At 37.7% G+C, this 25,548-nt stretch overlaps 1 protein-coding gene across 4 annotated transcripts in view; it reads right to left on the reverse strand.

Moving 5' to 3' along the window:
• nfic (nuclear factor I/C) overlaps positions 1-25,548 on the reverse strand; it is an 813,295-nt gene that overhangs the window by 439,567 nt on the left and 348,180 nt on the right. For all 4 annotated transcript variants that reach the window (XM_087976064.1, XM_087976061.1, XM_087976063.1 and 1 more), the window contains exon 2: positions 7,711-8,242. In XM_087976064.1, coding sequence (XP_087832190.1) covers positions 7,711-8,242 — 532 coding nt within the window. The remainder of the gene's footprint in view (positions 1-7,710; positions 8,243-25,548) is intronic.

The following is a 25,548-nucleotide window of genomic DNA, read 5'->3' on the forward strand; positions in this document are numbered from 1 at the left end:
AAGTACACTTTTAATGATGTAATAACTTTGAGCTACTGCCAGTCAAACACTGGCAAAAAAAACATTTACAGATGTGGAGTGTCATTCTCTCAGGTTTTAATTTTTGTTTGAGATTTTTATAATCTTTGTTTTTCTTTTTGCTTTTCTCCCAACCAAATTTTTTGTTTTCTCTTTTTTACCACATTTAGCATTGAATTCACCAACTTTAATTTACAAATTATTTCCCCGTCTTACACTGTTTATTTCTTACTTCTTCAATCCAATTGGTTAAGGAGATGTACAACCCTTTTACCTTGTGCGCTCTGAGCTGAGTTAGCCCTGTTTTTTCATGATAGCTCACACTTGCAGCAACTTGCCATACGAAATATTTAAAAACCAAAACATTCACGGATAAGACAAACTATCAGCAGAACATTAAATGCTCTGCTACAGCAAAAAAAAAAGAGCCAACATGTATTTAAACTAAATACTTCTTTTAAAAAAGTGATCGAGTTCTCCAGATTTGCACCTCTGGTCTCAGGTTGTGAAAACTGAATACGTTCAATGTTTGCATTCTGCTGAAAAATTGTCTCTTCAACTTTCCCAGATGGTTTCCAAAGCTCAAAATTCCTATGTTTTAGAAATCTTAACCTGACACTTACCTTAACAATGTATGTTGTACTTGACATAAAAATATCCTCTTGCATTAGCAAATATAATTTAAATCTCATTTGAAATCAAGTCCGTAAGTGTGAACACTTAACTTTAAAGCTAGCTCCAAAGTTTTTTTTAACAGGCACTACATTTGTAACATTTCAGCTTTTGGAGTGTTGCTCAGTCCTTGGTGCCAATTAAATATATATGTTTTGTAAACATATTCTTGCATCAACATTATATCTCTGCCAACACATTCATATTCTGTTTTTAAACTGAACACTGATTAGACTTTCCTATCCCAGCTCACCCTAGCAACTTAGAGGCTCCATGTTAAGTCTGAACCATCTACACAAATCTTATACTTGTCTGTTTGAATATTTTACTGAATTGCCTAAATTTGCCAAGTGCAATCATTTACTTGCACAAATTTCACACATCAACTATCAAGTATAGTATTTAGGAACTTTGTGATGTCATTTGGAAGGAAGAGATAAGGGTCAGCTCTGTTACCCCACAAAGAAAACCTCTGCTTAGCAAAAGGTGGCAACAGCAATGCAGATCTGACAACTAAGCCTTCCTATCCAACATCGGTTGCTTAATAGCAAGGAGCATGATGGCTAAAATTAGATCTAAGGTGCCTGGCAAGCTTTTGGTTGATTCCAGCAGTTCAGCGGTAATGCCAATGAACTATCTACAGCTGCAGGATCAAGTCCCAGGATAGTCTGTCACTCAAATCCATTGTTTGAGTTGTGAATGAGTTGTGTCAGCTCTCACCAAATCTACTAGAGTGAAAGCTTATGGCAGGATCTTATAATGACATAGTTGGCTGGCCACTGTGCAAGCACTGTGGATTCCAGAGACAAGGCTATCCTCATTTCCAAGCTGTGGGAGGTTGCAGGAAAATTAGCTGATCCTGCAAACGAAGTATTAAAAAGGAAAGAGTGAGGGAATTCAAGATTAGAATAAAACTGAAACGTATGCTCAACTCCAGAACCTGCCAGATAATACATATTTGCCCAAGTCAAAATATTTTACTTGCTTTGAGGAACTGCAGGTGCAGATTAACACTTCTTTTTCTAGGATTGTATCCAATCATTTGCTCCAGCAAAAAGAAAGTTTAATTTGCCAATGCAATTTAACTCCTCTTGAAGCATTCCTCAGTCTAGAGATTAACTATCATCCTGTGCCTGGCATGTTGGAACGTGCCGGTAATATTTGCAATTTCATTTCAATGGAGACCCAGTCACAAAAGGAAATTTACAAAATTAACTATGGCTTTGAAATTATTGAAAAGAAGTTTCAAAATTACAACTCTTGCCATAAAATTACCCCTCCGAACTGGGACAGCCATATTTTCCCCATTTTGACTATTGTATAAAATAAAAGTTTCTCTGAAGGTGATTTTTTATTCTGTAAAGTTAAGAGAAGGAGAAATACATTAATTCATAATAATGAATTTATTTTAAACTGTTTTAAATGAAAGTGAGAAATATTTCTTTGCAAACAAATATCAGAAAAATCAATGTATTTTCTTTTGTGTCTCATCAAACTACTAAAAAGGATCTCAATAATCAAAACATTTGCTGGGTAAAGACATGATACTGTCTTTAGAATTTTGTAGTTGAAACTGAAGACTGTATATCAAATTCTGTGGGGACAGACATCTAAACAGGATAAAATTAATCCCTTGTGCCCTTACTCTTGTAAATTGTACATTACAAATAAGTATTTTAGTTGTTTCATGTCAAATTGGAAAGCCATGCTTTCATATTCCACCTGCCAAGATGGCTCTAAACATTGTGTTAGCGCATGTAAAGTCCAGTGTGGAGATGACTACAATTGGATAACTGCTAATGTGGATTGTACATCATCTGCAAGGACAGGCTATTTAAAACAATTAAGCTTTTTAATTGTGAGGAATAAACTCACCTGATTTTAAAAGTTTTGACATCACTGAATCACCTGACTAATGTAGACAAGAGTCAGACAACAAAAACTGAACCTAACAATATAAACTTAGTGCGAAGGTATAGCCACCTTAATGTCAAGATAACTGATGTTCAGGTTGTAAATTTGCTCGCTGAGCTGGTAGATTTGTTCTCAGATGTTTCATCACTATGCTAGTTAACATCATCAGTGAGCCTTCAATGAAGCGTTAGTGTTCTGACCTGCTTGCTATTTATCTGTTTGCGATTTTTGGCGAAGATTTGTAGCTCAGATTGTGGATCAGGTTGTAAGTTTGCTTGATGAACTGGTAGATTTGTTCCCAGATCTTTCATCACCATGCAAGGTAATATCATCAGTGAGCCTCCGAGGAAGCATTAAAGCATTAGTGTTCTGATCCGCTTGCTATTTATCTGTCTTGGCCTTTTGTGGTGGGTGATATCACTTCCAGTTCTGCTTCTGCAAGGTTGGTAAATGGGGTCCAAATCAAGATATTTATTAATGGAGTTGCAGTTTGAATACCAAGCCTCTAGGAATTCCCATGTGTGTCTTTGTTTAGCCTGTCCCAGGATGGATGTATTGTCTCAGTCGAACTGGTATCCCTCTTCATCTGTGTGTATAGATACCAGTGATATCTGGTCATGTCCTTTGGTGGGTAGTTGTTGTTCATGTACCCTGGTGGCTAGTTTCCTGCCTGTCTGTCCAATGTAATGTTTGTTGCAGTCCTTGCTGGGTTTTTTGTATATGTTTATTGGTATGGGGTCTTTAAATTTAAGGGAACATCATATACAAAATACTCTGCAAAGACTGAAACAAACACTACATTGGACACTACAGGAAACTAGCCACTGGGATACATAAGCACCAACTAGCCACCAAAAGATATGACCAACTATCACTAGTATCCATACACACAGACAAAGAGGGACACCAGTTCGACTGAGACAACACATCCATCCTGGGACAGGCTAAACAAAAGGAATTCCTACAGATCTGGCATTCAAACCGGAACTCCATTAACAAACATATTGATTTGGACCCCATTTACCAACCTCTTAGAAACAAAACTGGAAACGATATCACCCAACACAACAAACTGAGACAGATAAATAGCAAGCGGGTCAGAACACGAACACTTCATCAGATGTTCACTGATGATGTTACCAGTTTGGTGACAAAATGAGAACAAATCTACCAGTTCAGTGAGCAAATTTACAACCTGATCCACCACCTCAGCCACAAATTTTCTCCAAAATCGCAAATAACTGATGTTTTTGAAACATAAATACTGTCGTGGCATTAAAGGTTTTTCAAAGATATATATTTTACTTGTAAGTTTTTTAGAAAACTGTGGCTCAAATCAAGCTGTGTATCATTTGTTAACATTTTGCTTATTTCCTTCCTACCTCTGTGTAGCATATGGTATAAAGCATGCCAATAACAAGACTCACTACCTTGTTTTGAACATATCAATTTAAACTCTGAATGACATCCCTTAGCGTCAATTTAATTGATTTTTGTTTTCTTGAAACTAATCTACAAACAAATACAACAACAAGATTTCTGGCTGGGGTTGTTATCCTTAATGGACACTTAAGATTCAGGTTGAATAATGTATTGATCTTAATATATTTGAAAATGCAAGTTCTGGTACTTTGACAGTATCATAAATTCTGCAGCCATCATAATTTGATCTGATGCAACAGCAGTGGTAGCAGTGTGAAAAAAATGGCTGAGTTACAGAAGACGTGATGAGTATAGAACAGCTTGTGTCAATCATTCATTAGTGGGCATAAAGAAGGCCTGTCTATACAGGTCAGCATGATGAAAAACTAGAAAATGTTTAACATAAATGACTAATCCAAACTAAGCCTAACACTGATGTGTATCTTTTAGTTAGTTTACTCATCGTTTCACAGTAAAACTGAAATAGAGGGCGGTAAAAAAACTGTCCAAGGAAAGACTTCTGATTTTCATTTAGATAAAGATGCTGAGGGCAGGATGCTCAGTAACAGAGCACCTAACACTTTAACTCTACTGCTCTTCTTGTGGCTTTGCACACTGCAAATCGGTCACTAATTTTGAGCATGAAGCCAGAGGACTGTCGATAAAGACATTCTGAAACCTTTGACGAAACACCAGTAAAGTTGCACAATGACAGCTAAAGCATATTGATGGTGAAGTGCTGTCAGTGGCAATCCGTTGAAGGGAAACTCCAGCAATGTTATTAAAATATATATTGATTGATTGCCACTTACTAGCCAATGTTACAATATCAATACAATGGTACTGAAAGGAGAAAATGTTGCTGACCTTGCTTTAAAATCAAATATTTTCCAAAATGCCACAGAAATTGGTGAAATATATCAGCATTTCTACTGTACCCTGTATGTGCTGAAGGGACTAAGAGAACTGATTTCCTGAAACACGGTGTAGGAGTACAGACTCCTCTTTGATCCAGCTCAATGACATCATCACTATTGAAATGACATGTTAATCACACACCAAGAACTAACCTCTTCAATTATGAAGACTTAAAAATAGATCAATTCTCCTTGTAGAGTTTGCTTTGCGCTGTTTTAAATTCAAGGTAACAGAAATTAGTAATAAGATTTTGCAAAACAACTTTTGGATTCCAGGAGCTTCCCCAATTATGATTCACAGTTGGTGTATTATGCAAATTATCATTCAAAATGGTTTCTAGTTTCTGCTCCTATAAAGTTTTGTCATAACAATTGTTTTTAATATTAATTCACCCATAAGTGTTATGTTCAGAAATGAGCAGTGGTTTAGTGGTCACATCCCTGCCACTGGAAACATTGGGTTTGTGCCCAATTCCAGACAGCATTAGCAAATGGAGATGAGAGTTTTGATTGCTGAATACCGAACTGACATTCTGAGCAATGGGACTGAAGCATCGACTCCCCTTCCCGACTCCAGCAGGCGGGAGACCAATGCTTCAGCCTCTAAATACATGGCGGACCCCTCGTGAGTACTTGTGACAGAAAGGGCATGGAGTCACAGTATTCTCATCATAACACAAGCTGTTTCCTCCATCAAGTTATCTACATCTTGTCAAAGGGTTTCATTACAGAAATATCCCAGAGTCTGATCTGCTGGATTCAAAAACAGTGGATTCAATAGACTACCATGTGCCATTAGGTGCTTAAAAGATGAAAGGAAATAATACTTCTGTCATTTCCTGGACCATTACAATGCCTTCCCATTTTAAAATGTCTCCATCTCCTTTCTTTTTTTATCCAAACTGATAAAAAATGGATTGGCCTGAGTACACATGCCCTCTGCCCCTCGCTGTAATAATACCTTTTGCATCTTGTCAATCTACAAATCTCTTTTTAAAAAAGTGGAGTGTTATTTAGCCCTTATAACAGATACTTAAACTACTATTTTAGACCTCTAAAATTTTCACACACGAATAAATAATTACTTAAAATGTAAAATTATCAAGGTTATACAGCATATGTTACAACTATAACAAATTATGCCAAGCGTCTTATAAAAGAATAAACTATCTTGCTACTGAATTGCAAAACTCATTCACCTATACTGAGGTCCATTTATAATCAACATGTGTATTTTTTTGTTACATTGTTGTCTACTGTTTATGGATCTTTAAACAATCCAGGAGCAAATACAGACAAATCCTTGCACAAGATAGGCTGAGGGAACAGCCTGTTGCGAGTAAATGACCTGAAATGTGAGCCATTGCTAGTGAGACTTGCGAATTTCTACTGGTGCCACACCTCAACTTAAAAATTCTTTAAGAACAATTGATAATACTTTTTAATCCCTTACAATATGAAATCACAGTATCCATTTTCTTTCCAATGAAGAGGCGTAAAATAATACTGTGCTGGGATAGGCACAGGAATATTACGATCTTTCCTATTTTATATGGTGATCCAGCACAGAATTCCTGCACTGCAATCTGAGTAAGAATACTCTTATTCAAGTCTTGCTAGACTTAGTGTCCTCAGTATTGCTATAGAAAATATATTGGATTAGCAGTATGATAGCAACAGTGATGATTTTGATTAGTCCAAAAGCATATGCAAGCAAGGAGGTGTCCTTTCCAACTCAGATCAGAATGGAAAGTAACCTCGCAGTGTAAATGGGGCTTTTGATAAGCTCATACATGAACAAAATGAATATTGTCTCTTTAACCTCTGAACTAGAAATGTACTTCACTTGCAGAACTGAGAAGCTTTTATTTACATCCAGTTAAGTCAGTCCCGCAGGAATCGAGGGGGCTGATTGCACAGGAACATGAAGTTCCAGGAAAGCAAATCTTAACTTACACATTAAGAAAATCAAACTTTATGTTTCAATACTAGATAAAGCCATTAAAATCATCATGCTGTGAATTATCGCTGTCAATATTAGAAAATTTAATAAATCTCAATGTCTACTATGGTAGACATTGACCAACTATTTTAAATCAATTAACACTTTGGCTAAAATAGTGAAGAGATACATGCTAACCTGTATATTACATTTTAGTTTACTTATATCAGTAAAACTTTTATATTAGAGTGGGTTCCCTTAATTATGTAGCACATATGGTTTCATAGAGCATTTGTAATCTAGTAGACTATTTTGACAGCGTACCTAGTTGAATGACTGTATAATTCTTCAAGTTATAAGAATCTGTTAAGTATGATCTTCATTTGTTCTCATAATATTGTTTGTTAATCAGATTTTGAAAAAATTACTCAAACAACTTCGACAGATTGAAGTAATATTGCTGAGCTTGGATTAAAATAGTTTTAATTAACTGACTTGTAGAATTGAAAATGTAATACCCAAGATAATATTTTGTTATTAAAATTAAGCATTTCTCCATCAGGCTCTTCACAGATTCAGATAATGTGCTTCCAGATGAATGACTCTCACTAAAACTTGGCAATGTATCCTTGTCAGTTTCACTTTGCCTGTTATTTATGCAGGGCCTTTGCAGTCCCACAGGCTGAGAACAATATCATGTTGGTAATCAGCTTTTTGAAAAAGCATAACTTTTACAGAAAGAAACATTGCAAACCATTCACAGGTACAGTGGTGCTATGGAGGGTAAAAGGCACAAGTTAAACAGGTGACCATGATGTCACTTACCTCTTTCTTGCACAAAGTATGCCAAGTATAAATCAAGTTCCTTAACTGAAACACTTATGTGATGGGGCTGCACACACAGCATGGGGTTATTACACTGTTGGGACTTCACCAGACGTTCTCCATCAGTACTTTCCAAAGGTATCCCTTTAAACAGGATCACCATCACTAGATCCAACCTCCAAACTTTATCTGCTTGCCGTAAACAATCGATGCGTCTTATTTTGCCTTTCTGGTCCGGATTGGAGAGAACACAACATGGAGGCTTCTTCCCTGTGATGGTCAGCACGAAATCCTCACGATACTCAGGACGGATGTCCTTGCGCAGTTTGGCAAGCAGTCTCGATGCCCACTTCTGTTTTACCTCTGCTTTCTCACTCAGTAACTCATCTTTCACTGCTCTCTCTTCGTCCTTTGTCATCCGCTTTTCATGCTTCTTGAAGTACTTTCGTTTCCGGGCTTGTAGGTTGAACCACGTGTAAGCAAACGCACGGACATGTGGAAGAAGCGCCTCGATGAATGGATGAAATTCATCCTGATAAGAGATAACACAGTATCAGAAGTAGTGATTAATACGTCTGGGCATCTTTCTCATATTTTATGAACTTACATTATAATAATAATAATAATGTTCCCAGGTCTCCCAGATATTTGTCAGTTATAACAGCAATAGGCTGTTACACGTTACACATATTTTACAAGTATATTTTCAGGCAATATATCAATTTTAAGTAAGAGACTTTCTGACCCACTCTTTTGTAATGATTCCAGTTATAAAGACATCTTGTTTTCTTATTAATCAAATCTTTAGCCAACTTTACATCTGAATGTAAAAGCAATATGTAGGATGAACTTTAATCAGCTTTGATCTCTTTCAGAAATAGAAATTCTAATTTATAGGGACATCTGACCATTTTCCTAATGTTTGGTTTCTATCACTTTCAAAATTGTTGATTAATAGAATAGATAGAACACACCAGATTTGGAAATACATTCCCAGCCAAACATCCACATTCTCCTGCACCACTGTAACAGCGCGTGTTCCATTTACAAAAATTCATCAACACTTTTTCAACATCTTCGAAACCCATGAACTCTACCATGTAGAAGGACAAGGGCAGTAGAAATGTGGGAACACTACCATTTACACATTCCTCTCCAAGCCACACGCCATCCTAACTTGGAAATATATCATTGTTCCTTCACTGTCACTGGGTCAAATTCCTGGAACTGCCGCACCAACAGCAAATGGATTGCAGTAGTTCATTAGGCAGCAGATCACCACCACTTTTGCGAGGACAGTTATGGTTGAGAATTAAACAATGTCACAGCCAGCAAGGCCTACATTCCCTGAATGAATTTTCAAAAACTGCTGACTCTGCAGTCCTCTAATCATAAAAGAATCTTACCTATAAAATAAAAGTCTTGTTACTTAAGACACAGACTGTAAATGCATATTAAAGATACAGATATTTCATTAGTATGATTCAGTTATATGTTTAACAGGTTGAATGATCTGGAGTGATGCAAATAAACGACCATCTTCACGCTGTGTTTTAATAAGATAGTACAGTTTGGTGCATATGCGGATAACTAAGCACTGTGCAGTTTTTCAGTATTAGTGAAAGGGGAAGTCGGACAACTCGGGAAGAATTTAACATAGGCAAGGGAGTTTTGACCTCTGACTTCAGAGCCAACAAGAGCTCTGTACGTCACATTTGCCACGTTAATTGTTAATTGCTCTTAACTGAGCAGCAGAGGATCTGTTCAAGATGTAAAAATCCCTGGAGACAGACAGCCCCTTCGATGAGAGATTCCGACCAATCGTATGCCAACAGCTCTTCATTGCTTTGCAGCAACATTTGAGGGCAATAGTTGCTACCTGTAATAAACAGGATCACTGCAGGAGCAAGGTAAAGGTGGATCATAACAGGAGGGGAAAGCAAGAAGGAGATGAAAACATGGCGAGATGGGGAAGGCGACGCATGAGGATTAACAGCATGGGTTACCCTGCCTTTCTGATGCCAGGTTTCTCAAACAGAAATTAAGTGCCCCTTGATTGTGAAAATCTACTGTATCCTCACTCCCCCAACCACCATTCTCCCCCAAAGCAGGCTAGCAACTTCAAAAGAATTTGCTTTACAGGCATCCACACAGTGGCTCACCCACCCGAATTGCAATTATGTTGTTAAGTGGACAGTGATTGTTAATTTAAGGGCATCATTGGGCAGTGGGGCAGGAAGCATGCCCATGAGCCTTCCCACTCCAGGTCTAACTGGGGCAGAGGCAGGAAAGTAGTAGGGGCCACACACTCTCCCAAATGTATTCCCAGCACCTGACTTGCCATAGGAAATGGAATTAAATTCTGCCTTAGTACTTTGAAAAAGACTAAAATTGACTGAGAAGTTTAAAACTGATATGCAATGAATTTCTTGGTCACTGAGAGGCCAAAGGTGTCATGTCAACACTTATTCAAACCACTTCTTAAAATGCAATGCACCATCAGCCCTGTGCGATGACTTCTCAACTAAACTACAGTATTTCCCAGCATACAAAAATCTGAGAGTAATGTTACTCATAATGAACAAAAAACAGAAGTTCTACAGATGTATATATTTTCAGAATTCAGATGGCAGTGAAGATATGGTCCTATTGCATTACCCAACTGTAACCTTTTAGACAGTTAACATCCATGATAACCTTTTTTAAGGTCTTTGGACCTAGATTGCTGAATGCATGGCCACCAACAGTGGGGGAGATGAAGGAATGGAGTTACACCAAGTCTCTAGAGCAATACAGGTTTCTGGAGAGTTGTACAATTGAAGGAGTTTACAAACTTGCCAAAGGACTGGGGAACTATTGAAGAAAGACTGCGAGGCATAATTCAACAATGTATAGAGATATGTACAATTTTAGTCAATCCAAACTACACCCACATCACAAGGATACTAGATTATCTATGAAAACACACAAAAAAACCTGCTTTATATAATTATTCTCTTGACTATCAAACCTCTCAAACCAATTTACTGCCAATTAGGCAACTCTGGATATTGTCATTGTCAGAATGTCAGAAACATATGCCATTCACCCTTTTTAATTCTCAATTAGAAAATTCCTTTGGCCAATGTTTAAACACTGGCTATATTTGTTGATGATAGAATGTAAATTATAGTAAAATCCAATCTTTTACACAGCATTTTATGCTCCAAACAGTTCTGGATTATGCATTTTTTGTCAATAACAACGACCAGATTTACAAATTATGATCAACACTTAAAGGTACACTATTGATATAAAATAGGGGCACTGTAACAGACTTATCGTTTCTCATATTAATAGCTTAAATATTGTGCCTTCATGGCAGTAGTTAAATGTAATAATATTAATTATATAATAAAGGGGAAAATGTAAGACTCTGCTTCTGAATGTATGTAGCATTCAAAAACAAAATAAATGAACCAATACCACAAACAGAAATTAATAATACAATTTGGCCAGGATGGAGGTCTACATAATTATATAGATTTGGTCCTGAATATTGAAGGGTAGGGATGTGTAGGAAGGACAGAAAGCTAGGAAAAGGTAACACTGTGGTTATGTTAATTAATTATGCTATTGGTACAATAGAGAAAGGTGATGCAAGTTCAGGAAATCAGGACATAGAAGTAGATTGGGTGGGGTTGAGACACGATAAAGGCAAGAAGTAATTTGCAGAAGTGGTGTTAGGGCCACCAAAAAGTAGCATGTGGCTGGATGGAGTAACTGAAGAAATAATGGGAAATAAAAACATTAAGTGCTGGAGAAACTCAGCAGGTCCAACAGCATCTGTAGCGAGAGCAACAGGTCTGAAGAAGAGCCATACTGGTCGTGAAACATTAACTCTGTTTCTCTACCGACAGATACTACCATTATTCAAAAAGGGACGCAGACAAAAAGCTGAAAACTAGAGTCCATTTAACATCTGCTGTAGGGAAGCATTTGAAAGCTTTTTTTAAACACTTTATTGGAGGGCATTTAGAGAATCAACATGATTTTGTGAAGTAATATATGATGTGGATAAAAGAGAACCAGTGGATTACCCCACTGAGATTTCCAGAAGGCATTCCATAAAGTGCCATTTCAAAGGTCATATCAGAAAATAAGAGTTCATGATACAAGGGGAAACATATTGACATGGATAAAACATTAGTTAACTAATGGGAAAGGGGAAAGAATGGGAAAGAATGGGAAAATTCTTTGGAACTCGTTTCACCCAAAAAGTGGTGGAAGCAGAGTATTTAAATTTTTTTAAGATAGAAGTAGATAGATTCTTGATAAGCAAATGGATGAACGATAATCATTGATTGGCAAAGTTGTGAAGAAGTCAGCTCAGTCATGATCTTACTGCATGGCTGAGGAGGCCTAAAAGATCAAGTGGCCTACTCTTGCTTCTAACTCACGTGTTCATAATGAAGATGCAGCTAAACTGTTCGTTAGAGTCAATGAGAAACATGTTTCATAACATGAAAGTGGAAATAAAACTGACAATTTGGCTCTGTGATCTGAACCTAGTTTCCACTAAAGCAGGGGTCAGAAACTACCTCGAAAAGATTATTTCACACAGCCTCTGCTGTAAACCATGCAAAGGTAGATTTTGAGAAGTATGCACTACAAATGCATTTTTCAATCTTTTGATATTTTGAATCAATGGTACTTTGGTCCATTCTCTTCTCGTATTAAAAATGAGTAATCTGAGGAGCAGGACTATTTAGGTTTACACACACTAAGCTCCAATTTTGATGAGTTCATAACAAAGGGCAGGAAGCAAATGTAAAATGGGACCACAGCCTTGACAGTTGCATTCCAGAGCTACTATTCTGATCAGCAGCAATACTATAATCTTGACCTAAATAATCACAAAAATGCTGTTGCTGCTGCTGTTTCTTTCCTAACCTTTCACAATGTGAGCCAGCCAAAATTACAGCATGGAATTTCCCTGATTTTCAGTGCCACAGATCGAAATCCAATACTCACAGGAGCTGGTGCTTGAAGAAGTTCAGCATCTGTGCCAGCTCGATTTCAAAATTCTAAGGCAATTTCAGAATGCTGAGTTCACAGTGAGTCCACGCAACAATGTATGTCACATTTACTGTGGTGCGGATTTCTACTGTGTCCTCCTGAGTGCATTAATGTCATTGCCCCTTTCATGTACAAAATATACATTTAGCATCTTGCAAAATAACACTGATATCAAAAGCTCTACACAATTGGATTGCATCTTACAGCTACCATGGCTTAACTGTTTCCTGTGAAGGCTGAAAATACATATCTATATCTGTTAGAATTGTGATCATAGGTGAAGAAATCAAAACTGCATTCAGCCCTCATGGTGGTGAACACAGAATATAAGATCAACAAAGGAATTTTTCCCAACTGAATAGCAGACCAAACCCACATTCTCTTTGAGGCTATCTTTCTCTCAAGGATATTAGTTTGGTGATCCGCTTCCTTGTTTTGAAACTACAATGTTGTTGGATCTTTTTATTTTAATCCACATTGTTTTCAGCTCCTTCCCATTACAACAGGAGTTGGAGTTGGGGAGTGGCGTTCTGGCCTCCTTTGTTTCCAATTACTCCCATCAAGCTGACCTCAATTACAAGGTGCACTACAAAGACTGAGTGTGGAAATTGCCACCTCACACCAACTCCTCTAAATCTCTTTCGGACAGCTCGGAATTCAATACCAATACAGAAGAATGACTGCCAGTCAGTCACTGTCATCATATAACTATCATACAATTAAACGGACCTTTAGTAAGTGTTTTCCACCTAAACTGGTTACAGTTAAATGTATTAATGATGGGATGATTATCAAACAGGACACCAATAAAAGCAGGATGGGTTCTCCATGAAAAAAGTCTAAGAGTCTATTTCAGTGTAACCATGTACTGAATATACAGTATATAAATACATGCACATTCCTATATTCGTATCTTGTTGAACAGCAGTGAGGCCTCTCTACACTGTAGCCACAATTATCAGCACAGTGTGGGTGGAGCTTCAGTACATAAAACTGCATTGTCAACTTGTAATCTGCTGATTTGAGCTCTTCCCACAGAACAGCAACCATAGTCAAAGATAATGTTTCTCAGCATTCCTGGTGTCATTCCTTTGTTTAAATTGGATGGCAAGTTTCCCAACCTGAAAGTTTAACATTGTCCTAAAGTTTACCCAGGATCTAATTGTTTTCACACGCCGTCATGGTTAATTACAGAGCAGTAATGAATGAGGAGCAATGCTGTCATGATGAGTTTGTACAGGTCTCACTAAAAATAGAATCTGATACAACAAAAAAAGTCATTTGGGCAATAGAAAGATAGAGTCTTATAATCAGACTCACACCAAACATCTGAGCTAATTATAGTCTGTGGAGGTCTGTAGAATTGTCCAGGCAGATAGACTGTTCCCACCCACATGCGCTCCAATAACAGATTAAAAAAAGAAGCTTGCCACTCAGTTTCTTAATGGATCATTTATTCAACTATCAATACATAATTTAGTAAAGTACTGAAGATTGCTTATTCTCAAGCATTTCTAGTACTATACGAAACACAATCGCTGGAGCGGAGGTAGTGTAGTGGTAATATCACTGGGATAGTAATCCTGAATCCTAAGCCAATGCTCTGGGGACATGAATTTGAATTGCAACATGGCAGATAGTAAAATGTACATTCAATAAAATCTGGAAATAAAGAAGCTGGCCTAATGGTGATCCTGTTACTATTGTTGACTATCATAAAAACCCATCTAGTTCACTCATGTCATTTAGGGCAGGAAATCTACCATTCTTTATCTGGTCTGGACTATATATAATGACAGCAGACTCACAACAATATATTTGACTCAACTGCCTCTGATGTGCCTAAAAAGCCACTCAGTTGTATCAAACTGCTACAAAATACAAATGAAAGAAATAAACTGGTTAGCTCATCTGACACTGACTTAAGCACTGAAATAGATAATGACACACACACAAGCCTGTTAACCCTGTAATGTCTTCCTTACCAACATCTGGAGAGTGTTTCCAAAATTGGGAGAGCAGTTATACAAACACATCAAGCAACAGCATGACACTTATTATACATTACACACAATGTAGCAAACCATTACAATCAGCATCCCTGGGTATACCATATCCCGCCAGGAACACAGCATCTGAGGTGACAATACAGTGGTTTACACTCAGGAAGACGCTGCCCAGGGAGTCCTCAACATTGACTCTGGACCACGTGACATCAGGTCAAACATAGGCAAGGAAACCTCCAGCTGATTACCACCATACCCCCCACACCTAAGATGATGAATCAGCATTCCTCCAAGCAGAACACAACTTGGATCAGGGTGGAGACAGTATGTACTCTGAGTAAGAAACATCAATATCTGTCACCAAGAATGGCTCAGTGCACCACTAATGACTGACCTGGCTCATCCTAAAGGACACAGCTCCTAGATTGAGTTTGCTGCCAGAATTAAAAGAGTGGAGGGGAAAAAAGAACTGCTTGACTTTGCTTTTACCAATCTATGATAGATGTTTCCATCTGGGGTACCATGGTAAGAATGACTACTGCACAGTCTTTGTGAAAACAAAGTCCTATCTTCCCAGTCAGGGTAGCCTTCTTCATTTGGTTATCTCTGTGTTAAATGGGCCAGACTGCAAACAGATCTAGGAACTCAAAACTGGGCATCCAGAAGATGCTGTAGGCCATCAACAACCACAGAATTGTATTCAATCACAATCTGTGACTACACAGCCTCACATATCCCTCACTGTACCATTACCATCAAGCTGAGAGATCAACTGTGTTATTCCTGATGAAGGGCTTTTGCCCGAAACGTCAATTTGGCCTGTCCTCGGATACTGCCTGAACTGCTGTGCTCTTCCAGCACCACTAATCCAGAATCTGGTTTCCAGCATCTGCAGTCATTGTTTTTACCTCTGTGTTATGGACCAGGCCAGATTCCCTCAAAACATTTTAAAAAGCCAGCCCAGACCCTAACTTTTCTACTTGATGTAAGCATGTGTACAGTGGATATTCCAGGAGTGATGCAGCTGGCCCATCCACTCAGTTTTAAACAAAACTGAATTCATTTACAGACTACTGAATGAAACATGAACAAAAGAAAACTGAATTTAGAATAACTTAACCTATCTGAAAACCCAAATGACTCTATTGCAAATTTATGATGCTGTTCCAAATGCTTGCAACATCCCCATAAACACCCTGTTGGCAAAGAAAAGATAAATTCAAACACAGATTGTTACAGGAGAGCTGTCAGAGAGAGAGAGAGAGAGAGAGAGAGAGAGAGAGAGAAGATCCCAGGTTAGACTTGACCAGAAGGTGCAAACAAAACAGCTTGCTAAAACCAAACCAAACCCTGAATTGGGAGAACTGGCCGCTCCCCTTTCATTGTACAAGTGTTTTAAAAAAAACACTTAAAAGCTTTTTCCATATTGGAACCTCTGCCTTTATGACCCCTCTGAAAAAACGGACAACATAACCTTGTTAAAGGAGCAGCATGATCACAGTTGGCTCAATCTCAATGATGAGTGCGGGGGGGGGGGGGGATTCCATGCACAGCACTAGGCATACCTACAAATGAAGTGTCCACCTAATGAAGCTACAAGACAGGAATACTTGTATGCAGAAAGGGCTAAGCAATTCCATAACCAACAGGTCAGATCTAAACTCTTGATGACTTACCACATCCAATCATGAATGGTGGTCGACAATTATACAAGAGGTAGAGGCTCCACAAATAACACAAAAGACAAGGCTGAAGCATTTGCAGCATCTTCAACTAAGGGTGCAAAGTGGATGCTTGATTTCCTCTTGAGATCCTCAGCATCAAAGATGCTAGTTTTCAACCAATTTTATTTACTCCACCTGAGAGCAAATAACAGCAGAAAGCAATAGACACTGCAAAGGATGTGGGCCCTGATAATATTCTAGCAATAGTACGGTTTACTTGATTCCAGAACTAGCCATGTCCCAAGCCAAGTCGGTACGGCCACAACACTGACATCTACCTGACAATGTAGAAAACAGCAAGAACTGTTACAATCATCACATCGGACAAACAGGCAGAAAACTAGCCACTAGAATATATGAACATCAACTAGCCACAAAACGACATGACCCACTCTCATTAGTATCCTTATATATGGATGAGAAAGGACATCACGTTGAGTGGGAGAACATATCCATCCTAGGACAAGCTAAACAGAGACCCACACAAGAATTCCTAGAAGCACAGCATTCCAACTGGAACTCTATCAACAAACAGATCGACTTGGATCCCACTTACCATCCCCTGAGAAAAAGAACAGGAAATGACATCACCAAACCAAGGTAACTCAAACATATAAATAGAAAGGAGGCTACACCACTAGTGCTTCATTCGGAGGCTCACTGAAGATGTTACTTAGTATGGTGACGAAACATCTGTAAACAAGCAAACCTACATTCAGAACCTCAACCTGACCTACAAACCTTCTCAAAACTCGCTAGTGTAGAAAATTGCCCAGGTATGTCTTGTGTGCAAAAACCAGGACAAATCCAACCTAGCCAACTATCATCCTAACAGCCTGCTCATAATCACCAGTAAAGTAAATGAAACAGTCAGTCAGTCAGTGACAATGCTATCGAGTGGTACATCTAAAGGAATAACTTGATCATCGATGTTCAGTTTGGGTTCCACCAGAGCCACTCAGCTCCTGACTTCATTGCAGCATTGGTTTGAACATGGAGAAAAGAGCTGAATTTGAAGTGTGTGCCCAGAGTGACTGAACTTGATAGCGAGGCAGCATTTAATATAGTAATGGAATCAAGATGCCTGAACAAAACTAGAGTCAATGGGAATCCGCAGAAAAAACTCATCACTGATCGGAGTCATTGCTGGCACAAAGGGAGACGTCAGTAGCTGTTGGATGTCAGTCATCTCAACTCTAGGACACCTCTGCAAGTGTTCCTCAGAGTACTGTCCTGGGCCCAATCATCATCAGCTGCTTCATCATGACTTTCCCTCCAACATAAAGTCAGAAGTAGAATCAAGATTAGAGTGGTACTGGAAATGCACAGCAGGTCAGGCAGCATCCAAGGAGCAGGAAAATCGATGAAGGACTCCTGCTTGAAACACTGATTTTCCTGCTCCTTGGATGCTGCCTGACCTGCTGTGCATTTCCAGTACCACTCTAATCTTGATTCTAATCTCCAGCATCTGCAGTCCTCACTTTCGCCTAACATCCAGGTTTGGGCAGGCAAGTGGTGAGTAACATGGAACCTACTTAACTGCCAGATAATGACCATCTCCAATAAAAGACCATCTATATATTGTCCCTTGACATTCATACCATCATTGAATTTCCCATTAGCAATGTTCTGGAGGTTACCCTTGACCAGAAACTGAACTAGACTAGCCACATAAATACATTGGTTACAAGAGGAAGGCAGAAGCTTGGAATCCTGTTGCAAATAGTTCACCTTCTGACTCCTCATAGCCTGTCCATCATGGCAGGAGTGTGTCAGGAGTGTGATGGAATGCTCTCCACTTGCTTGAATGAGTGCATCTCAACAACATTTAAGAAACTTGATACGCCACTTCCACACCAATGCTCAGTAGCAACAGTACGTACTATTTAAAAGATGCATTGCAGAAATTCATAAAAACTCTTTATCCCAAATCTACAATCACTAATAGCTCAAAGAACAAGGGCAGAATTCCCAAGGTATGTGGAAACACCACCGAGTTCCCCTCCAATCAACTTACCATCCTGACTTGCAATTATATTACTGTTACTGGGTCAAAACTCTCCCCAACAACATTGTGGTTACCTACGCCAAATGGACTGCAGCCATCTTGTATAATGGGAGGCCAAGCCAAGTACAGCCATTAGGTGATAAGGGCAGAGATAATCGTAGCAGAGTTCACAGTTGTAAGTTATTCACTATTTTTAATCAGGTATTCCCTTATTACATGATACTATGATTTTACTTATAGGTAATTGGCAAAACGTGGGCAAATTTGAGAAGTAAAGTTGGTTGGAGACAGTCCAAGAAGTTGGCATAAAAAAGTGGCATTAAAGGACCAATGCTGATAAGAGGGCCAAAGTACAGTGCAACAAGTTTACATATGCAGTTTTCATTACTGCGGACACAGGAATTTATAATTGAGGAAAACATTGGCACAAAAATATGATAAAAATCTAACAGGAAGTAACATTTTGTAGACGGGAAGTATACACAGATGCAAGATTATGAATATATTGAAACTATGCAAATCACATTGTAGAATTTGTCACTGCAAGAGAATTAAATATCAATGAATAAACTAAATCTTACAGTACCAATACATTGGCGTTTACTTTGTAACTTGGAAAAACTGTTACCTACAATGCGGAACTCCTACCATATGATTTATTAAACATTTGCACTGAATTGCTTTCTTTTAAAAAAGGAAATTTGGTAAAGGTAATAAAGGCTGTCAAGTTGAATTCCTGCAGATGCCAAGACAGTCAATGACTGTCCGTGAAGAAATCTCTTAACACTAAAACCACTATGCAGCGCAACATTAAAACACCTTCTGAAGTTTCTTGCATCTAGAAGGTTTTGAGAAGAATGGCTACTCCAATTCTTGGAATTCTATAAGGCATGAGTATAGAAGCATTTTCTGCTTTCCTATCTCTTGTCACTTTGACATAACACTTCAGCTGATAAATATTTTATCAGTGCTGTTAATTTTTGAACCATTACTGTGTCTGGTAAAATAATTGACCGAGGCTTATGCTCAGCTGATGCAATGCTATTTCAGCCTAACTGGACCTTGCACTATGAATAAATAATTGAAATGAATAAAGAAACTTCCCTACTTTAAAAAATATAATATATTGAAAAATAATTGCCTTGTTATGTTTTTTGACTCCTTTCCTGATCTCACATTGTCTTCAGTTCAGAAATTGTTCTTCCGGTACTGCTATGAAAAGATCTGTAAAATGTTTTCTAATAACTATCTTGATGTTTGTTTTTTCTCTTGAAGAAAACAGGCAGCATGCGGCAAAGAACCCCTGAATAATATCTGCACACAGGTTGTCCAAAGATGTTAAGTCAAAGTATTACAGATAGCCACCGCAGTAGTATGGTGTCTTTATTTTCCACAAAGAACAAGGCAGCTGCAATTTGGAACGGATAAATGTAAGTATTTGTTACTAAGTATTTCGAGTGATGTAGTACTTAGCTCATGGTTTAAAAAAAATCTACAGTGGAGTAAAATCATTGCAGGACAATGGAACAGGAGGAAACTCGTGGGTGAACTTTGAAAATTGAACACTTATGCATTTATCTTTTCTACTAGACAAATAGTTCTCATTCCAGCTGGATAACAAGGACCCAGCGAGTACTGCAGAATTGTTAGCAACATTGAAGACTGAGGATATATCAACAACTCACTAAGAATTTAAACAACTGTTAATGAAGTGAAGATTCCTGGATAGCAATAGTTGCTTCTTGGAGGTTATAAGCAATAATTTAATCATACACTAAAACTTAAACATAAAAGTTATCAAATCTCCCTGCACCCAATATTAATCCCTCTCAAATGCTTCAGATCAGTCCAGCTGAAAGAACTGAAGAAAAAGCACATGATCTAAATGGTCAGAGGTTGCAGAGCTCTGAAATGCAGAGAGATATGAATGCCATAATGCATGAATTGCAGAAGGTTAGTATCCGGGTACAGCAAGTAATTGAGACAGTTAACAGAATGTTATATTTTGTTGTGAGGAAATTAAATATAAGAGTAGTTAGGTCATGCATCAGTTATATAAGGCATTCATAAGATTTATCTGAATACGGTGTACAGTACAGGTAACTGTACTTACGGAAGAATGTTAATGCATTGGAAGGAGTTCACAGAATGCTTCCAAAACTAATACCTGGAATGAGCGGATTGCCTTATTAGAAAAGGCCCTGGAATTTCCAAGAGTCAGAGGTGACTTAATTGAAACACGCAAGATCCTGAGGGATCTTGACTGGGTGGAAGTAGAAAAGATGTTTCCTCTTGTGGGAGAATCTAGAACTAGGAGTCATAGTTTAAAAACAAAAGGTTTTCCCATTTGAAACAGAGACATGGATTTTACTTTTATCTCAGCGGGTTGTAAATCTTTAGAATTACCTTCCTCAAAAAGCAGTAGATGTAAAATCTTTAAATATTTTAAGGCAGTGGAAGCTAATTATTGATTCCCAAGGGGACTGAAGATTATCGCGTGATGTGCATAAATGTAAAGGTGAGGTTAAAATTAGATCAGCCATGATCTTACTGAATGGAGGTAAAAGCTCAAAGGACTGAATGGCCCACTCTTGCTCCTGGTTTGTACATTTGTAACGCTGTAAAAAAAATCCTAAGAAAGTATCACATTCTTTCTGAGCTTCAGAGAAAGTTTCCTTACCCTTCTACAGTTCCTTACAACTTGGTTGCTTCAATGTCACAGGAGCTTTGTTATAATGGAAAGAGACTTTGAGAGCTAAATCTCTCTTAATCCCAACTCCATCCAATAATTTTACAACTCCATTAAATTCCTCAACAGCCCAAAGTAGCTAATGAATCCTAAAACATGTTTAGGGATCATGGTTGGCACAAAGTATGCCACTAAGACCTGACACGTGACAAGATCTGAACAGAAAAAGCTCAAAATGTACCAAGCTCAGGAAAAGAAAATATATTCCCACCCTGCTGCGTGAAGTCTGCAATCTTTTAATATTAAGAATGTACTTTCATGCCTCTGCCCTGGTCTTGCTTTCACACTACCCATTTTCCTCTTTTGTCTCGTCCCAGTTAGCAATTTGCCAGGTGCCTTTTACACTAAATATTATTAAAAGACACTGGGTATTCATACTCATAAATCTTTGATTAACTCACTTATTCTCAAACTGAAAACAATGGACCATTACAGTACTCTGAATATGTTTCGCCCAGCAGTGCACAATTTCTTTACGCCTGAATCTGTAAAATTGATCAAATGTTAAACTAACAATGAGAAAAATCTTGTTTTCTTATGTTACTCTGAATTAACATTATTAGGGCTATCCAAAACTCTCCAAGTCAAAGTAAACTCTTCTTCATGTTAACAATCTATATTTTAATGTGGCTTGTTTGTTGCCTTAATTACAACATGGAGAGAGAGTGGATGGTGCCATACTTGCTGAGTTTCTCCATCATTTTCTCTTCTTCTTTTAGATTTTCAGCTAATCCATACTACTTTGCTTTTTACTATTTGATTTTTATTAGCCTCTGTCCCATTGAATTTTGCATTTCTATCAATGCATTTATCACTATTTTACTGCCAGAACACACAAAGAACTCAAGGATATTATGCTTTCTAGTAAATCCCTATTGTTAGTATATATGGTTAAAGTCATTTGGCGACCATAATCTCTGTGAATGACAGTATGAATACTAGATCAGCCACAGAGACTTTTGTACGTTCCATCCTGCTCAGACAAAAAAAAAGTGTGGCATGTAAGGAAAATCAAATAAGAGAAGTAACAAAGCATACATATATATATTCCGCACATAAACATACCTTTTGTTCCACTGAATTGCTAATATTGTACAAAGAAAGGAGCGCCACAGTTTGGAAACATATCAGTGGAGTTACTTGTGGATAATCCAAGAGTTAGGAAAAGAAATAGTATTTATGAGAGGTATGGGACAGTGTTGAAGGTGATAGCCTGCTGAAGTATGGAAAACCCCTCAGACTCAAATACTTGGTGGGAGTCTGCGCAACATAATCTTGACATCAAACAAACACCAACAGAGTGAAATCCGTGGCCTACAGGCCAGAAACTTCCACCTTCAATTCAGATAGTGTGGGCAAAATCCCATTCTCTCACTAATATTTTTCTGTCTCTCTCCACGCTACTCTCCAATGGAATGAAAGCTATTTTTGGTTCAATCACTAATTATATTACGACTGCATGCCAGGATTCAGATCATAGTTACATGTGATATCATCAGGAAACTCAGTAAAGTCTTAGGTGTCATTACTTCAAAATAATGGCGAGAACTTCAAGATAATTCCAATATTCAAAAGTGGAACATTACATGCATCTAACGCATAATTGCAATTACAGCCCAACATGCAAACTGGGGAAATGCTTGAGACCATTCTACAAAGTTCTAGAAATGATTGTGTAAATAAAAAAAGGTATCATTTGGAGCTATCAACATGGATTTGCCAACAGTAGATGACGCCCTACAAATTTACGCCACTTTTTTGATAACATTGAATGAGGGTAACCCAGTATTTTACCTGGATTTCAAAAAGAGGTATTTCTCAAGATTCATTACGTGAGGTTAGAGAAAGCCCATAACCAATAAATTGCTTAAAACAGACTAAGGCTGATTAGGAAACAAGAATGAAAAATAATTGCAGAACTCCCCCCAACTCTTATTGTTTAACATATTTTTGAATGAACCAGAATGGGGTTTCTGTAACTATGACAAGGTCTCCTCTAGTACAGGCAGGAAAACTGTTTTTATTATATCAGAATGGGTTACATTGATATGATACAAACCAATTTGAGATTATTTCTGGTATATGGCACACAAATTTGATTGCCCTACCTCAAAGATGTTGACACACTAGAAAAGGTTCAAAGAACAGTGACAAGAATGATCTTAAGAGCATTAAGTTATAAGAAATGCAGATATGGTTCTATTGAACTTTGCAGGAAAGTAAGATCAAACAATGGATGTTGCAGATAAAATGGGAGCAAACATATATTGAACAACAAACACAAGACTGAGAGAGAAATGCAAAATCTCCAAGAAGTTGCTGATTCAGGATCATGCAGTACCTACAAAAAAATCTGGCTTCCATCACTTTGTCTCATATATGTCCTAATAAACCTCTGTAAAAAGAACACCCACTGCCACCCTTCATTCTTCTGGTGATGTTCTTAAATTTGTGGCCTCGGGTTTCTGACTCACCTTAGAAATATTTAACCACATTGATGGATTTTTTTTCCAGGGAATTTCTGAGAGGAACAAAATGTCCCAGAAGCAGGGGATTAATAGGTGATGCTGAAGGAAGAATAGTTAGAACAGATGGAATAGTTAGATGTGGCGTTTAGATGAGAAGGCTACAGTGCTCTGATGAGATTTAAAAATAAACATTGTGTGTGTTTATTCAAAAAACATCTTTTAAACACAATTTCTACCCATAATTTTGCAGAACTTTGGCAAACAGTGGAAAGTGCTGCACTGTTGTAACAAATGTAGCAGTCTAGTGGCAAAGAAGCAGTTGGCAGCCATTTTTCTTGGCTGTAGACTTTTACATTTCTGTTGCTGAATGTGACCCATATTATACACTGGGTACTTTTCTTAGCAGTGGAATAGATCCATGAATAAATACACAGAACCACTATAAGAACAGCTCTGTTCACCAAATTAGGAACCATAACCAGTTACAGCATGGCATCAGCTGAGCTCACTGAACAAGTCACTGACTTCTCTTTTGGTGAGACCATAATGTGGAGAGATATAACAGGAAGGAGGGAAATGAAGGAAGGTAATATTGCTGTGATCACAACTCCAGCAGTGTTTATATCAGCTTGGAGCCAACAGCATAAACGTTATTCATCTCATGTGTCTAATTCAAAAACATGCTTAATTTTTTAAAATTCAAAATGTATGTCAAAGGAACACGTAAGAAAGAGCAGTTGTTTACATTATAGGAAATCCCACTCACGATGCCAAGCTCATCACCCACTCATACCTGTGGTGGCTGTGGGTTGTGAGGTTTGATCTCACTCAGTGGAGTAGTTCTCATAAACCGCTGCTCATTATTAAATTGCATGAAGTTTTTTTTCTTGCTAATGACAGAGTAAACACATTGAAAGGAGATATAATTAAAATGCAGAAATGATTTGAAGTGAAATGAAATTACATTTTAACCATACCTGGATAGTGAAGACAGTAGTGATCAAACATGCATAATTATGAGAAATGTGCAAAGAATGTACTGGCAAATTCTGATCCTGATCTTTTTCAGCAGCGGTGAGAATTTCTTAACAATTCCACAGAAGAAGACTGTTAAAACAAACTGACCTGCTTCATTAAAATGCGAGGCTTGTAACATTAGGCAAACAATTAAAGAATGATGAATAGGATAACATATTCTAGAATCAATTAAACTGAAGCAAAATCAGGTTGGAATTAATTTTTCTCTGCTCAGAAGCAACAGCTTTTATAGCTCTATTTTAAGCTAAGAATTAATTGTTTCTCACATACAAAAATACCTGATACTCCTTTCTACAGTACCTGAATACCGATTATTCAGATTAAGTTCCATATAAAATTGCCAAAATCAGAGCTACTTTGTAAACTGATCTGTTTTCCCTTCGACATTTTATGTAACAATACATTGCATATCATTTTTATTGTTGCCTGACTGTGAAATATACCTAGGACAAGCATATGGCAGAGACATTAGCTCAATGTCATACGTGTACAGTGCCAAATATTAGCAACATCTAATATGCCCCATCAGCTTTTTTCTCATGGTGGCGAATGAACTATATTTAGCATAATTCTTTTATTGCTAATAAAACTGCCACTAAAAAGTGAATTTATTGAATGGGCAATGTGCAGGCAATACGTTACATGTGATAATGGAGTTCTATAGTTTTAGCTTACATTAATACAGGATGATGAGATTGCTTGTTAACTAACACATTTATCCTGTGTTTTTTTTTCCAGAATTTAGCATCATAATGATTTTATTTTACTCCCAGGAACAGTATTCTCA

This window comes from Chiloscyllium plagiosum, unplaced genomic scaffold (genome assembly GCF_037043375.1).
Source record: "Chiloscyllium plagiosum isolate Xiang-an unplaced genomic scaffold, Cpla_swu_hap1 HiC_scaffold_28, whole genome shotgun sequence".
In the NCBI taxonomy this organism is placed as follows: Eukaryota; Metazoa; Chordata; class Chondrichthyes; order Orectolobiformes; family Hemiscylliidae; genus Chiloscyllium; species Chiloscyllium plagiosum.